Here is a 15,734-nt window from a genome sequence, read left to right as displayed (position 1 = left end):
CAACATATATTCACAGCATATAGAAAGACATGCCCCAGCACGCCACCACCAGCCGGCTGTCCTAGTTTCTAAATTTCCTCTTAAGTGTGACACCGAGAACTGAACCTAACACTACAGGCTGGCCAGCAAAGACAAAATGGAACTGAAAGTTTCCCTGATCTTATGTTCTATACCACATTAGTCCAACTCAAGCAAGAATCATCAGCACTTTTTGGCACTGGCAACTCCCAATTAACCAAGATCTCCCAGGTCTCTCTCTCTCTCTCTCTCTCTCTCTCTCTCTCTCTCTCTCTCTCTCTCTCTCTCTCTCTCTCTCTCTCTCTCTTTATTTGTGTGTGTTGGTGCTTTGCCTACATGTATGTATGTGCACCACATGTGTGCCTAGTGCTTGAAGACACCAGAAAAGGGTGTTGGATCCCCTGGGACTGGAGTTTCAGGTGGTTGTGAGCCACCGTGTGGGTGCTAGGAACCAAAGCTGCGTCCTCTGCAAGAGCAGCAAGTGCTCTTAAGTACTTGGAACCGCTGAGCCATCAGTGAATCCAGCACTCCCAGTCCTCTCTTGCACACATGCCACCATTAAATCCGCACCCTTAAATGCCTTGCTCTAAATAGAATGTTAGAACCCTGGGGGACACCCAGGCAGGGGGATCGGGGTCTGTCCCTGGTCTATGGGCAGGCTTCTGGGAATCCAGTGCCTGTACTGTGATACCTTGCACAGCCTTGGTGCAGTGGGAAGGGGCTTGGACCTGCCTAGGTTCAGTGGGCTCTGCTGACTCCCCATGGGAGACCTTGATTTGGGGGATGTGGGATGACAGGTGGCTTGGGAAAGTGGGCTGGGGGGTGGGAGGAGGGAAGAGGGGGGGGTCTGTGGATAGCATGAGGAGTGAGTAGAAAATTTCTTAATAAAGAAAAATAATAGCCGGGTGGTGGTGGCGGCGGCGGCGGCGGCGGCGGCGGCGGCGGCGGCGGCGGCGGCGGCGGCGGCGGCGGCAGCAGCAGCAGCGGCAGCAGCAGCAGCAGCAGCAGCAGCAGCAGCAGCGGCGCACACCTTTAATCCCAGCACTCGGGAGGCAGAGCCAGGCGGATCTCGGTGAGTTCGAGGCCATCCTGGTCTCCAAAATGAGTTCCAGGAAAGGCGCAAAAGCTACACAGAGAAATCCTGTCTCGAAAAAAAAAAAAAAAAAAAAAGAAGAAGAAGAAGAAGAAGAAGAAGAAGAAGAAGAAGAAGAAGAAGAAGAAGAAGAAGAAGAAGAAGAAGAAGAAGAAGAAGAAGAAGAAGAAGAAGAAGAAGAAGAAGAAGAAGAAGAAGAAGAAGAAGAAAAGAAAAATAATAAAGAAAGAATGTTAAAAACCCTTTACTGTGTTCCTTCCCATTTTACAAGCCTGGGCCTATTCTGAACTTGGCCTTTTGTGAGTCAACTCCCAGAAGTCTATGCTATGTTGGTCTTTGTCCTGGGAAGACTAGGTGTCCTTCTGTTACCTTTACATGTATTTTGGGGAAAAAACAAACAAAACAACTGTGCTCATTAGAAAATAACCTATGTGGACATTGTAATTTACCAGGTGTCTTTCCCTTTTTAATTTCTCATCAGAACTTTTCAACATTGTACAAATCTGAATTTCCTCTTTGGACTCCTCTCCCTCATGAATTGTCTTTCTCCTTGGTATCTGACCAGGATATCACCTTATCTTTTCTCTAAATTCTACCTCAAGCATAGACAGAGACACATATGCATGCACACACTTTACCTAGCCTATGTGAGCATCTGTTTGCCTAGGAGAGACAGACGGCGCAGTCACACCCTTCCCGATTCTTGCCACTCACTTACTAACCAGATCTTCTTTATCCGTTGTTAGTATAAAGTCCAGCCTGAATCAACCCTGGCGATCAATGGGGTGACAGATGTCGCAGCCAGATCGGGCAGTGGTGGCGCACGCCTTTAATCCCAGCACTCAGGAGGCAGAGGCAGGTGTATCTCTGTGAGTTCAAGGCCAGCCTGGTCTACAGAGCAAGTTCCAGGAAAGGCGCAAAGCTACACAGAGAAAACCTGTCTCGAAAAACCAAAAAATAAAAAAATAAAATAAAATAAAAATAAAGTCCAGCCTGGTGACATACCTCATTGCTTCTCAAGAGAACTACTAATTATCAGGGAAAGGGCCAAGAATTTAGCAGACATGAACTGTAAAAAGGTGCTTGCCGCAAGCCAGATGATCTGACTTGAATTACTGGGATGTGCATGGTATGGTGACGAGAAGAGCCCCTGGGAAGCTGTCCTCTGAGCTCTACACACACATACATCATAGCACATACATGCCCACACACATACAATGAGTAAATATATGTAATTAAATTCTGAAAAGAACTTATCAGATATGTTGCTATCTAAATAATGAAATAATAATGGATGGTCTTTGTCTAGGGTCATAACGTCTTGCCTCTGACAGCGAGGTATATGTAGTACTATTCATTTTTTCTTGCTGAGCAATGTCTCATGTATGTCCACAACTACATATTCATATCTCCCTTTCATTCTTTGGTTCTATTTTTGTGGTGATTTTTAGAGGTGGAGGGTCTCCCAGTGCAGCCCATGCTGGCCTGAAATTTACTATTTCCCAAAAGCTAGCCTGAAACTGCAATCTCCTGCCTCAGCCTTCTGAATGCTGAGATTACATGGTATGCCACCACACCCGAGAGTGAAATTCTTAGTAACATTTTTCAAGAATTAATTTTAGCTGGATTCAGTGGTTTATGCCTTTAATCCCAGCACTCAGGAGGCAGAGGCAGGTGGATCTTTGTGAGTTCAAGGCCAGCCTGGTCTACAGAGTGAGATCCAGGAAAGGCAAAAAGCTACACAGAGAAACCCTGTCTCGAAAAACCAAGAGAGAGAGAGAGAGAGAGAGAGAGAGAGAGAGAGAGAGAGAGAGAGAGAGAGAGAGAGAGCTTGTTTTATTTTAGATTGTGTGTGTGTGCACATCTCGTGTGAGAGTGAACACAGGCACCCCCGTGCAATAGTGCATGTGTGAAAGGATTACTTAGTGGAGTCTGTTCTCTCCACCACGGCACCATCCTGCTTACCCTCCTCTAGTTATCTTTGAGACAGTGTTTCACTGTGTAATCCCAGCAGGCTTCAGACTCACAGTCTTACTTCCTCAACCTCCAGAGTGCTGTGATTCCAGGCACATACCCCCATGTCCAGCTTTTTCCTGATGCTTTTCACATTCTACTCGATGAATTACTGGTGATAACCTTCTTGAGAAATCATTGGTCCTCACTTCCCTGTGGTATCTCTCAGCCAGGTTTCCCTTTCCTTGACCACATCAGCCAGAAGTCCCATCCCATGGTGGCTGAACAATGTGTATAATGTTGTGGTTTCCTGCTTGTAGAAAATTCATTGTATGACCTACATTCTAGGCATTGGTACATAGATATCCAAGGCCTTGGTATTGCTTGAGCTTTTTTCTGTTTTTTTTTTTTTCTTCAGAACTACCAGACAGTGCCTTAGCTTCAGTTCCTGTTTCTTTATTGCACTTGTGTTTTCCATATCCCCCAGAGGCACAATAGTTACTCATATAGAGCCCCACCATGACTCACTGGAGAAGTGAGTTTCTAATGAGCTGACCAAATATAGATCATCAATAAAATCATCACCATCATTAATATTATTCTCTATTCTCCTGACTTCTTGTTCCTGGTCTTTTTCTTTTGAAAGTTTTTAACTTTCAGACTTTAAAAAAAATGTTGCAAAAATAGTACAGGGAGCTGGGGATATAGTTCAGTGGTACAGTGCTTGCCTAGCTAGCATGCATGAGACCCTACGTTCAAGTCCCAACTTTGCAAAAAGGGTACACTTGAGAGCGGGTTGACATCCGCAATACACGGAACTCCTAATCTCAACAGAAACAACAATAATAATAATCCAATTTAAAAGTGAGCAATAAACCTACACTTGATCTCAGTCAAAAGGCCGGAAAGCTATAGCAATAAACGTAATCAGACATTTCCTAAAAGAAAACATGTAAATTGGTCAATCACCATGAAAAAAAAAAAAAAGATGTCTGACATCACTAGTTAGTAAGGCAGTGCAAACCAAAACCACAGTGAGGTAATGACTGCTCTTATCAGAAAGACTGACAAGAACAAGCACCAATGAAGGAGTGGAGAAAATGGAATCCTTGCATGTCATTGGTAAGGATGTAAATTAATAATGCTACCCTGGAAAACTAGGGAGGTTCTTCAAAAGACAGGTGTTTGTATAATTCAGCAATCTCACTAGAAGGTATGTATCCAAAAGAAATGCAATCTGGCATGTGGAAGAGACATCTTTGTTGTTGTTGTTGTTGTTGTTTGTTTTGGTTTTTCGAGACAGTTTCTCTGTGTAGCTTTGCGCCTTTCCTGGAATTCACTCTGTAGCCTAGGCTGGCCTTGAACTCAGAGAGATCCTCCGAGTGCTGGGATTAAAGGCGTGCGTCACCACCGCCCGGCCAAGACATCTTTCCCACAGTCATTTCTGCACTAATCACAAGAACCTCAAAATAGATACAACCTGAATGTCCATCACCTGACAAGTAGACAGAAAATATGAACCATACACACAATGGAATGCTACTCAGCTATCCAAATAATGAAATCCTGTCATTTGCAATGACAAAAAAAATTTTTAAAGGCTAGGAATGTAACTCCATAATAGAATGTTTGTCTAGTATCTACAGGGCCCTGAATTCCAGCCCCAGCACTACAGAAAAACAAAAACAAAAACTGGAGCTACGAAGATTGCTCAGTGGTTAGGGGTACTTGCAGCTGTTACAGAGGACCTAGGCTCAGCTCCCAGCACCCATTTCAGGCAGGTCACACCACCTATAACTCTAGTTCCAGGAAATCTGACATCCTCTTCTGAACTCTGTGGGCATCTGCACACCACTACACATGTGGTACACATAAACACAAGTACACAGATATATGTAGCATGAATTCTAATTGATCTTAAAATTAAAACCCCCAGTCAGACAGCAGGGTGAAAAACAGAGAAGCAGAACAGCCAGCTACTAGAAAGACTTTTTTTTTTTTTTTGGTTGGTTTTTCAAGACAGAGTTTCTCTGTGTAGCTTTGGAGCCTGTCCTGGAACTCTCTCTGTAGCTCAGGCTAGCGTCGAACTCACAGAGATCCACCTGCCTCTGCCTCCCGAGTGCTGGGATTAAAGACTTCTTTTTTTAAAATATTTTATAATTAAATTAAATTAAATTTTACATAAGGACCTCTACCGAATCCTCAGACCAAAAGAGGGGCCTCCTGTCTCCTCCCACTTTACATTCCTCTCTCCACCCAGCCATATCACTTCCTGTTTCCTCCGTCCTAGGGCTGGGATGAAAGGTGCATGCCTCCCAAGTACTGGGCTCCAAGGCATGAGATCCCTAGTGTTGGGATTAAAGGTGTGTGCCACCACTGCCTGACCTCTAGTAAGGAGCTAGTTCTCCACTCTGATCTCCAGGCAAGCTTCATTCGTTAAGAGCACAAGCAAAATATCACCACAGATATACACATAACAACAAATAAATCTTTTTTTTTTTTTTAGCATTTTTTTTTTTTTTTTGGTTTTTCGAGACAGGGTTTCTCTGTGTAGCTTTGCGCCTTTCCTGGAACTCACTTGGTAGCCCAGGCTGGCCTCGAACTCACAGAGATCCACCTGGCTCTGCCTCCCGAGTGCTGGGATTAAAGGCGTGCGCCACCACCGCCCGGCACAACAAATAAATCTTTTAAAAAATTGTTCAGCTGAGTGTCGTGGGAAACATCTTTAATTCCTGCACCCAGGAGGCAGAGGCAGGTGAATCTTTGTGAGTTCAGGCCAGCCTGGTGTACATGGTGACTACCAGGCCAGTAGAGTTACATGGTAAGACCCCGTTTCAAAAAGAAGGAAAAGAAAGAAGGAAGGGAGAGAAGGATAGAGAGAAGGAAGGAAGGAAGGAAGGAAGGAAGGAAGGAAGGAAGGAAGGAAGGAAGGAAGGAAGGAAGGAAGGAAGGAAGGAAAGAAAAAACATAAACACAACCCACAGTTTTCAAATAAAATTCTCTATAGTGCCTAGTGTGCATGAGGTCCAGGGTTTGATCCCCTGCAATGCAGTAATCTTTTAACTCCAAAGTTCAACAGCTAAACTTTGCTTTTAACTGTTGTTTCAGCAGAGGGGTGACTGTGGCTTTCACAGAATATGCCTTACTACTATTTGACAAGCGCAAGATGGTCATTTCTAAATCTGAATCACTAGTCAGCTAGTAAAGAAACATTGTAGTGCCAGGCGTGGTGGCACACGCCTTTAATCCCAGCACTTGGGAGGCAGAGGCAGGCGGATCTCTGTGAGTTCGAGGCCAGCCTGGGCTACCAAGTGAGTTCCAGGAAAGGCGCAAAGCTACACAGAGAAACCCTGTCTCGAAAAACCAAAAAAAGAAAAGAAAAAAAATATTGTAGCATCTATTTACACATGTATTCACGGTTTCCCTTAGGATCAACAAAGCTAGATTCAAAATTGCCGCTTTGAAATAGGTCAATATATCTTTATTTGCTGATGATAGATAGTAGCCATAGTTAAAAGACCGTAAAGACCCCACCAGAAAATTCTCATATCTGATAAACACTTGCAAGTTTTCAGTTTCAGGACACAAAGTCAATAAACAAAAATTAGTAGCTTTTGGCTCACCGAAAGCCATAGCATAGGACTGGAGTTTAGTGGGTGTGACAACCGACCTGTTCCTTGCAGGAGGCAGAGACAGGGGAATCCCTAGAGCAGTGCTTCTCAACCTTCCTAATGCTGCAACCCTTTAATACAGTTCCTCCTGTTGTGCTGACTCCAACTATGAAATTATTTTGTTGCTATTTTATTACTGTAAGTTTGCTATTGTTATGAATCACAATGTAAAGATCTGATATGCAGGATATCTGATATGTGACCCCAAAGGAGCCATGGTCCACAGGTTGAGAGAACCATTGCCCGAGACCAAGCTGGTCAGCTAGACCAGCCATGTCAGGGAGCTCTGGGTTCAAGTGAGAGACTCTGTCTCAATATATAAGCAACTGAGGAAGACACATGACATCAACCGCACATACATACACCTTCACACATACACGGGTACATACACACTACACACACAAGGGAGAGAGAGAGAAGAAAAGAAAGCTTTTCTATATAGAATATATATATATAGTAATAGCAAATTTCCTAAGAACTCGGGAGGCCTGGGATCCCACTGGCAATAGCCTAAAAATACAAGACTAGGGAGCTAGGCCAGTGGGGAAAATGCTTTCCAAACAAGCATAAGGACAGAGTCAGGATCACCACAACCCACATAAATGTAGCACGCATGAAACAGACAGGATTCTCCTAGGTAGATAAGCCAAATAAGTGAGCTCATGGCTCATGTGAGACCCTGCCTCAATATAAAAGGTGGAAATCAGATGGGCAGTGGTGGCGCACGCCTTTAATCCCAGCACTCGGGAGGCAGAGCCAGGTGGATCTCTGTGAGTTCGAGGCCAGCCTGGACTATAGAGTGAGTTCCAGGAAAGGCACAAAGCTACACAGAGAAACCCTGTCTCGAAAAACCAAAAAATAAAATAAAATAAAAAAGGGTAAAAACAACCAAGGAAAAGACCCAGTATCAACCTCTGGTCTCCAATGCATATGTGAGTGCATGCAAAAAAAAATAAATAAAATACCTAGGGAGAAATATAACCAAGGAGAGGAAAACTATAATCAAGATTTTAAAATGCTGAGGGCATATTTTAAAAGACCTTAAGAGGCAGAAAGCTCTCCCATGCTTTCTGTCACCAGGACTAACACTGTAAAGAGAGCTATATCACAAAACTAATCTAAAGATTCAAAGCAAACCCTATAAAGATTTAAGTGGCATTTCCTCCAAGAATCCTAAACTGTACATGAGTGCCCAGAAGAGTTCCAAGTGCCCAAAGCAATCCTGAGCCAAAAAATAAATGCTGGTGGGATCACAATACCAGATTTTAAGCTCTCCTACAGAGCCACAGTACCCAAACCACCACGGTACCGGCACAAAAACAGGCACATATACCAATGGAATTTACAAATAAAAATCTAGGGAACTGGGGTTGTAGCTCAGCAGTAGAGCACACACGTCTCACATGCATACAGTAGATATATGGTTCAAATAAGGTAGATCCCTGAAACTTTTAAGAAAAAGCCACAACACTCCTTCAAATACCTACAGTCTGTGCCCATCATTTTGCATTGCTGGGTTTCTTGGAGCTAACAATTAACAAACCACACTCATAGAAGGGACTAAAATCCCTGGAGAAAGCTGTACTAGACAGAGATAGATGGGGTGGGAGAAGGCAAGAAAATTATGCTGGCTGGTTTTATATCAACTTGACTTAGGCTGGAGTCATCTGAAAAAAGGAGACCTCAGTTGGGAAAATGTTCCCATCAGACTGGCCTTGTGGTACACTTTCTTGTTTGATGATTGATGAGGGAGTGCCCAGCTCATTGTGGGTGGTGCCAACCCTGGGCTGGTGGCCCTGAGTTCTATAAGAAAGCAAGCTGACCAAGCCATGAGGAGCAAGCCAGTAAGCAGCTCCCCTCCAGGGCCTTTGCATCAACTCCTGCCTCCTGGCTTCTGCCCTGTTTGAGTTCCTGTCCTGACTTCCTTGGATGATGGACTCTGAGCTGTAAGGTGAAATAAACCCTTCCTCCTCGAGCTGCTTTTGGTCACGGTGTTTTATCACAGAAACAGAAACCCTAACTAAAAAACCCACTATGTCTTAATTGTAGACAGGCCTGCTGGCATTTTGCCTTTGGCATTTCTGAAGGCTGGGCACTCATGGTTCAGATGCAGTGAAGTTTTCACCTGTCCCCTTTAGTTCTATAAATATCGATTATTTAGAAGCAGATTTGCGATCCCATTATCTGCTGCCGTTCTGAACCTGAGGGAGTGCACCTGATCTTAAGGTCGTTTGTGGCAAATATTTATTCAGTTCAGGGATTAAGGGGCTCAGTGAACACAGGTCCTTTGGCACTACAGATGGCGTGCAGCAATCTATTCAATCCAAAAGCACTTTACCTGGAGTCCAGAGTCAAATGCCGACTGCATTCTTAACCTTTTTAAACCTTTTCCTCTTCTGGATACTCTCTATTTGGCTTCCGGTTAAAATCATTTCCTCCCCTGAGTCCAGTCCTTTGGACTCTCCTAGGCCAATTCCCTGAAAGATCTTTGTTACACTGTTTGCAAACCAGTCGAGGGCAAGCTGACAGGATCGCACCCTGCTGATACCTCAGTTCTCTCTGGCTTCGTGGACAAGCTTCAGGGTAGTGCCAGGTCTAGGGTGAAGTTCACAGAACTTGACACAGAACAACTCAGCAACCAAGATAAATGAATCTCAGTGCAGTGTTTTAAAAACTCAAAAGCAATGCAAAAATCCTTGGATTATGGATGTTCAGAACTTTACAAAGACAGGATCCCACCCTGTACTAGTGTGACCTTGATTCGCGTGCCTCACTGTAATTCCAGTCCTGGGTCTCCAAATAATTTTCTTTACAAAAATGGCTGAGTGGCCTGCAGTCTGTGTCTGGATGGAATCCTTTTAATATTCCAATAGGTATTTATTTCGATTCCTGAGGTTTGGGGGGGTTTTGCCTGTCTGGAGCGTCTTCACCCTAGGCCTGGCCTTAGGCCCGGGTTTTTATTTTTGTTTTCTCCTTTGGGCACACTTATCTTCGCCCTTCCTCACCATTCCCAGGCCCTTCTCAGGATCCAGCGTCCCAGTTGTAATTACTACCTGCGGCCGCCCCTTACTCCGGCCTGATCAGGTGCCAAGGGCAGGAGAGGCTGGGAGGGCGACCTCCTTAGACTCCTCCCGCAGGTCCCCAGCCACTCAGCAGCTCAGCCATTCTGCGCGCCTGTGCTGGGCGCCTGCCTCGGCCCGCCCCTTACGCCGGCAGCTCAGCGCCCGGCTGCCACTATATAAATCGGCCATTTGCTTTGCTCCGCCCCAGAGCCCGGGAGTCAAAGCCGGTTGTCAACCCAGTCCTGTCCCGCAGTCCTCTGCCTTTTCTTTTTCTTTCAACATGACAGATGCCGCTGTATCCTTCGCCAAGGACTTCTTGGCAGGTGGAGTGGCCGCGGCCATCTCCAAGACGGCGGTAGCGCCCATCGAGCGGGTCAAGCTGCTGCTGCAGGTATGTCCTGGGATCGAGGGGCCCAGGCAGGAAGTCGGGGATCCGCACAGAAAGGGGGGTGCCCTAGCGGGAGAGTGGGGCTCAATCTTTAGACTTGGGGCAAGGTGAAGGCCGGGCCTGGCCACAGAGTCAGACCAAGAGGCAAGCTGGAGGAAGGCGCCTTTAAGGACGTGGAGTTGGAGTGTCGCAAGTGGTCGGGGCCAGAGGGAGCCGGGGCGCTTGGGGCCATCCCTAGCACAGAGAACTAGGATAGGGCATCCGGAGAGACGCTGTCTACCCCGGATTTAGGGGTAAGGGCAATAGGCCTGAAAGCAGGCCCTGGAAAACAACACCTGGCCTTACCGAGAACCTCAAGGTCACGGCAAGGAGATTACAGCTTTGGGCAGGCCACGCGGACCGGTTCCGCGGCCGCGCCGCCTGTGAACAACGCGGTCTAACCTCGCCGGCCGGCAGGCCGGAAGTGGACGCTGGGAAGAGCATGTGCCTGCTGCTACGTCCGCCCCCGCGCAGCCCCTCGCCGGCCTTCCTGCCGCGCGCTCGCCGCGCTGTGCCTCTAGAGGGCACTCGCGAGCGAAAGTTTAGTCGCCCTTCCCCCTCCCAGGACAAAAGTGGGGGTGGGGCGAAAAGGAAGCGGCTCAGGAGACCTGAGAAGTTGACCGTGGTCACCAAGGTGACCGTGTCCTATGCAGGTCCCACCCTAATGCCTCTGGATCTGACATGGAGGGAATGACCTTTCTACCAGGTCTAAAGGTCATAGGTCCACTTGGGGGTGCCCCACTCACAGTGGTGGAGGCTTGCCACTTCTGATGGTGCAGATCAATTCTTAACCCGTGTGATGGTGTCAGCGCTTAGGAGTGTCCAGCTCGCGTGATTCTGAAAGCTAGATTTGGAGAAAGAGGAACGAGCCTTAAAGATTATATGTCTATGTTCTTCCTTTTTCCCTTCCCTGTGGTTATAACTGTCCCTATTGCCTTCTTCCTGTCCATCAGGTGCAGCATGCCAGCAAGCAAATCACGGCAGATAAGCAATACAAGGGCATTATAGACTGCGTGGTTCGTATCCCCAAGGAACAGGGAGTCCTGTCCTTCTGGCGTGGTAACCTGGCCAATGTCATCAGATACTTCCCCACCCAGGCTCTCAACTTTGCCTTCAAAGATAAATACAAGCAGATCTTTTTGGGTGGTGTGGACAAGAGGACCCAGTTTTGGCGCTACTTTGCTGGGAACCTGGCATCAGGTGGTGCCGCTGGGGCCACATCCTTGTGCTTTGTGTACCCTCTTGACTTTGCCCGTACCCGTCTAGCAGCTGATGTGGGCAAAGCTGGAGCTGAAAGGGAATTCAAAGGCCTTGGTGACTGCCTGGTTAAGATCTACAAATCTGATGGGATTAGGGGCCTGTACCAAGGCTTTAATGTGTCAGTACAGGGCATTATCATCTACCGAGCTGCCTACTTTGGCATCTATGACACCGCAAAGGGTAAGTATGCTATATACTTCGAAGGTGTGGGAGCTTTGGGTATTTGCTTGCACTGCTGGGAACTCAACCTAAGGGTCTTGTGCATACTAATCCAGTACTGAGCTGTCTCCCCAAGCCCTGGTTATTTTTCTCTCTCTCTCTTTTCTGTCTTTTTTCTTTGAGACAGAGTCTCACTGTGTTTCCCTGGCTGGCCTGGAATTCACTATGTAGACCAGGCTGGCTTCCAATTCACAGCCATCCACCTGCCTCTGACTCCTGAGTACTAGAATTAAAGGCGTGGGCCACCACACCCAGCTCCTGATTTGTTTCTTAGATAAGGTCTTTAGTTAGCCCAGGCTGACCTTAGATTCAAGGTCCTCCGGCCTCAGGTTCCCAAGTGCCTTAGATTTCAGGCTTGTACCATTGTGTCGCCACCCTAAGCTCTGAAGCTGTGTTTGTGGGGTTTTTTTTGTTTGTTTGTTTGCTTGCTTGCTTTTTTTGAGACAGGGTTTCTCTGTGTAGTCTTAGCTGTCCTGGAACTCACTCTGTAGACCAGGCTGGCCTCAAACTCACAGAGATCCTCCTGCCCCTGCCTCCTAAGTGCTAGGATTAAAGGCATGAGCCACCACCACCTGGCCTGAAGCTATTAAGAGATGGTTTGGAAAATCATTGCACCTACCTACCTACCTATGTGTATATATATTATTTTCAGGAATGCTTCCGGATCCCAAGAATACTCACATCTTCATCAGCTGGATGATTGCACAGTCTGTCACTGCTGTTGCTGGCCTGACTTCCTATCCCTTTGACACGGTTCGCCGTCGTATGATGATGCAGTCGGGACGCAAAGGAAGTAAGTTCTGCTTGAGCCTAAAAGTCATGGGCATGGGGCAAGTTCTGGCCACAAACTAGTGAAACCGCAGGCTGGGGCTGGGGAAGCAGCTCAGTGGTAGAATGCTAGCCCGCCATACTCATGGTCCTGGGTTCAATCTCCAGTGTCATAAAACACTGTAGACAGTGAAGGGATGAAGGTGACCCCATCCATGTCGGCTGCACAACTGCCTTGTGAGCGAGCAGCCCTTTGGATGCCTGTGACTTGGGGTGCCTAAATTGTATTAAGAGGTCATCCCTCTACTCTAATCAGAACATTAATATTTAAGCATTGCCTGTGCTAATGTGTAAATACTGGGTTGAAAACTGACATTAAGTACTTGGAATAGCTCAGTAGTAGAGAGCTTTCCTAGCATGCACAAGGCCCAGGGTTCCATCCTCAGGATGACTCCCCCCAAAAAACTGAAAATACCTTTTAAAGGTAGGGCTGTTTTCTTTAGTGTTATAAACATGGGGACGGACGTTCATTGGCCTATAGACATCAACTCCGTGTCTTTTTATTCTTTGCAGCTGATATCATGTATACAGGCACGATTGACTGCTGGAGGAAGATCGCTCGTGATGAAGGAAGCAAGGCTTTCTTCAAGGGTGCATGGTCCAACGTTCTCAGGGGAATGGGTGGTGCCTTTGTGCTTGTCTTGTATGATGAAATCAAGAAGTACACATAATTATGTCTTAGGTGTTCTCCTGGGAACAGGCATGTTGTATAATACACCGTATCTTGAACATTCTGGACAGATTCTCTGGGCTTGTCTGTTTTATCAATGGCAACTATTTACCAGTTGAAAAGTGGGAAGCAATAATATTCATCTGACCAGTTTCTCTTAAAGCCATTTCCATAATGACAATAATGATGGGACTCAATTATATTTTTTATTTCAGTCACTCCTGATAATAAAAATTGAAGAAATAAAAAATATCTAAAGACAATTTTGTTTGTTGTTCTTTCCATATAAAAATCTGCTTTGTGTGTGGGTAAGCACTACATTTGAATAGAGGCCAGCAGTATCTCCTTAGGTGAAGAAAAAAAAATTTGAGACAGGGTTTCTCTGTGTAGCCCTGGCTGTCCTAGAACTCACTTTGTAGACCAGGCTAGACTCAAACTCTGAGATTTGCCTGGCTCTGCCTCCCGAGTGCTGGGATTAAAGGTGTGCACCACCCGGCTGAGATGAGACGAACTTTTAAAACCAATTGTCAGCAATCAATTTTTCAAGGAATAACTTGCATATGTACCTGTCAATATTCCCAATTGACTAGCAAAATAAAATTTGGGACCAGTGTATCTAAACATTTTTGGTCTGTAGCCTGTCATAGCTGTATGAGCTTTCTCCCAAAAAGTATCATGTACCTGCTTTTCCCACTCCTGTGGTTATTAAACAAGAACCATAAGCCAAGTTGTTCATTTTCAAATGACTGTTAATATCACCTCATTTAAATGTTTCTTTGAGATTCGAGGTAATCACAGTTCTCAGTTTTCATCCAGTTGCCTTCTTTCATCTTCACCTGGCTCGAGCCGTTTTTATTTAATCTCATTCAAAGCAGAGGATTAGGGCTGGCCCTGCTCTGTAGTGCTGAGATTGCAGTGCTCTTCAAGATTATGGAGAGCTGGATGACAGCCACAACCTCGGAACTCCCTTGACAAAGGAGAAACAGCACCTGCATCTTGCCTGACATGCTCACAGCCCTCAGGGGAGAATGTTCCTGTTTCTATTGAATAAGCTCTCATTTGGGGTCCACAGGGGAGTGTGTGCAATTTCAGAAGCTCTTCATTAGGGCTCAAATACAGTGGATTTTGCCGGTACCATGAGATTTATATGAAGGATGAAGTGTCTCAACATGTATAGGAAGTAAGATGGGTGCACTTGCAGATAAAGCTCAGGAACACATGAACACCACTCGCTGGTGTGTGTTAAGGCTGTTCACAGACAAATAATGGGACCTATTAATAATGCCTGGGAGATGCTAAGGCTTTTGCTGTGCACCTACTGGCCAAGTACCCGAGTCACAGTGTAGTTTAGTTAAGAGCTCTGTGTTGATGACAAGGAGGCGACAGCATTCTGCATTCTCTCCTGTGTGAAGATGGCACTTGGTGTTGCTTTGCCTCAATTCATTCTTCTCCAATGGTTGGTCCCCATTCCGGCACAGACAATGAAAAGAGCATCATCTGAGATGTTTCTGGAGGGAAGTATTTTAAAAGCAATGCTTTTCTGGTATCACAGAGGCCGGGACTAAAATCTGAACTCTAGGTTCGACAAGTTACTTAATTTCTCTAAGCCTCTGTTTCTTAGGCTAAATTGTTTATGGGAACCAGATGCCCCAGAAATATGTAATAAGCACTCCCTAAATGGTACCTGTGATCATCAGGAGGTAGTTAAGCTTCCAGAGTTCTATGATCAGAAGAAGTACCTGGATTTTCATACTGTATGACCTCAGACAAGTCAGTTAATCTCCAGGAGCCTCAGTTACCTCACTGGTAAAATGGCAAGATAGTGATGCTAGCCATATTTCTTGGAGGGTGTTGTGAGGATGAAGAACCCTGTTGAGTAGTGGGTGTGATACATGGCATCTAATCAACACCCCGATGTGAGGTTTTATTTTGCCATTCAGCACCCATTCCTATTGAACAAAGTATGGCAGAACATATGAATAAATTCAAGCCCACCTTTAAAAAAAAACTAGACATACCATTTTGTGTAGCATTGATATAAAATAAACTTCAGCTCAGGCCTTTCAGTTATAGATTTTGTTCCTGAAAGGGAATAAGAGGCTCTCCACTTAGGGTTGCAAACACAATACAAGAGGACAGAGGACCCAAGCCCCCTTTATGGTTATTACAATAGATGTGTACTCACTGAGCTGCCAGCTATTAAAATAAACGTAGGACTGGGCATTAATGATCAGAAAGCAAGAAGTGGTACCTCCTGTCATTGGGTGGCTGACTCAGATGAGGTGGGGGGGAGGGTCTGTTGTTGTTCTTGCTATTCTTGTTGTTCAATGATTTTTGAAATTTAATTTAAAGACAAAGTGATTTTAATCTCTCCAAGCTGTGCAGGATAGTGCTATAGAATTCATTACGTCCATTATGCTCATGCAAACGTTGATGGTACACAATCTTAGCAACACCCTAATTTATGCTGTTGTTTTGTTACTATTCAATGCATAACAGGATCTGTGGAGCCTGATTCCAGGTGAGAGAGCCA

At 45.6% G+C, this 15,734-nt stretch overlaps 1 protein-coding gene across 1 annotated transcript; it reads left to right on the top strand.

The window, feature by feature from the left end:
• The first annotated feature begins 9,981 nt into the window (after positions 1-9,981).
• Positions 9,982-13,464, top strand: Slc25a5 (solute carrier family 25 member 5). The gene is made up of 4 exons (XM_006993611.4): positions 9,982-10,188; positions 11,178-11,664; positions 12,356-12,496; positions 13,045-13,464. The coding sequence occupies exons 1-4, from the start codon at positions 10,078-10,080 to the stop codon at positions 13,200-13,202; spliced, it is 897 nt and encodes a 298-aa protein (XP_006993673.1). The 5' UTR covers positions 9,982-10,077; the 3' UTR covers positions 13,203-13,464.
• The last annotated feature ends 2,270 nt before the right edge of the window (positions 13,465-15,734 follow it).

This window comes from Peromyscus maniculatus, chromosome X (genome assembly GCF_049852395.1).
Source record: "Peromyscus maniculatus bairdii isolate BWxNUB_F1_BW_parent chromosome X, HU_Pman_BW_mat_3.1, whole genome shotgun sequence".
Lineage (NCBI taxonomy): Eukaryota > Metazoa > Chordata > Mammalia > Rodentia > Cricetidae > Peromyscus > Peromyscus maniculatus.
This window is presented reverse-complemented; position numbering and strand designations above follow the sequence as displayed.

What these genes read in the sequence shown, in the direction of transcription:
- Slc25a5 (XM_006993611.4), top strand. Translation starts at nt 10,078, where the DNA reads ATGACAGATGCCGCTGTATCCTTCGCCAAGGACTTCTTGGCAGGTGGA. An exon ending in CATCTATGACACCGCAAAGG is followed by an intron (nt 11,665 to 12,355) that starts GTAAGTATGCTA and finishes TATTATTTTCAG; the next exon opens with GAATGCTTCCGGATCCCAAG. An exon ending in GCAGTCGGGACGCAAAGGAA is followed by an intron (nt 12,497 to 13,044) that starts GTAAGTTCTGCT and finishes TATTCTTTGCAG; the next exon opens with CTGATATCATGTATACAGGC.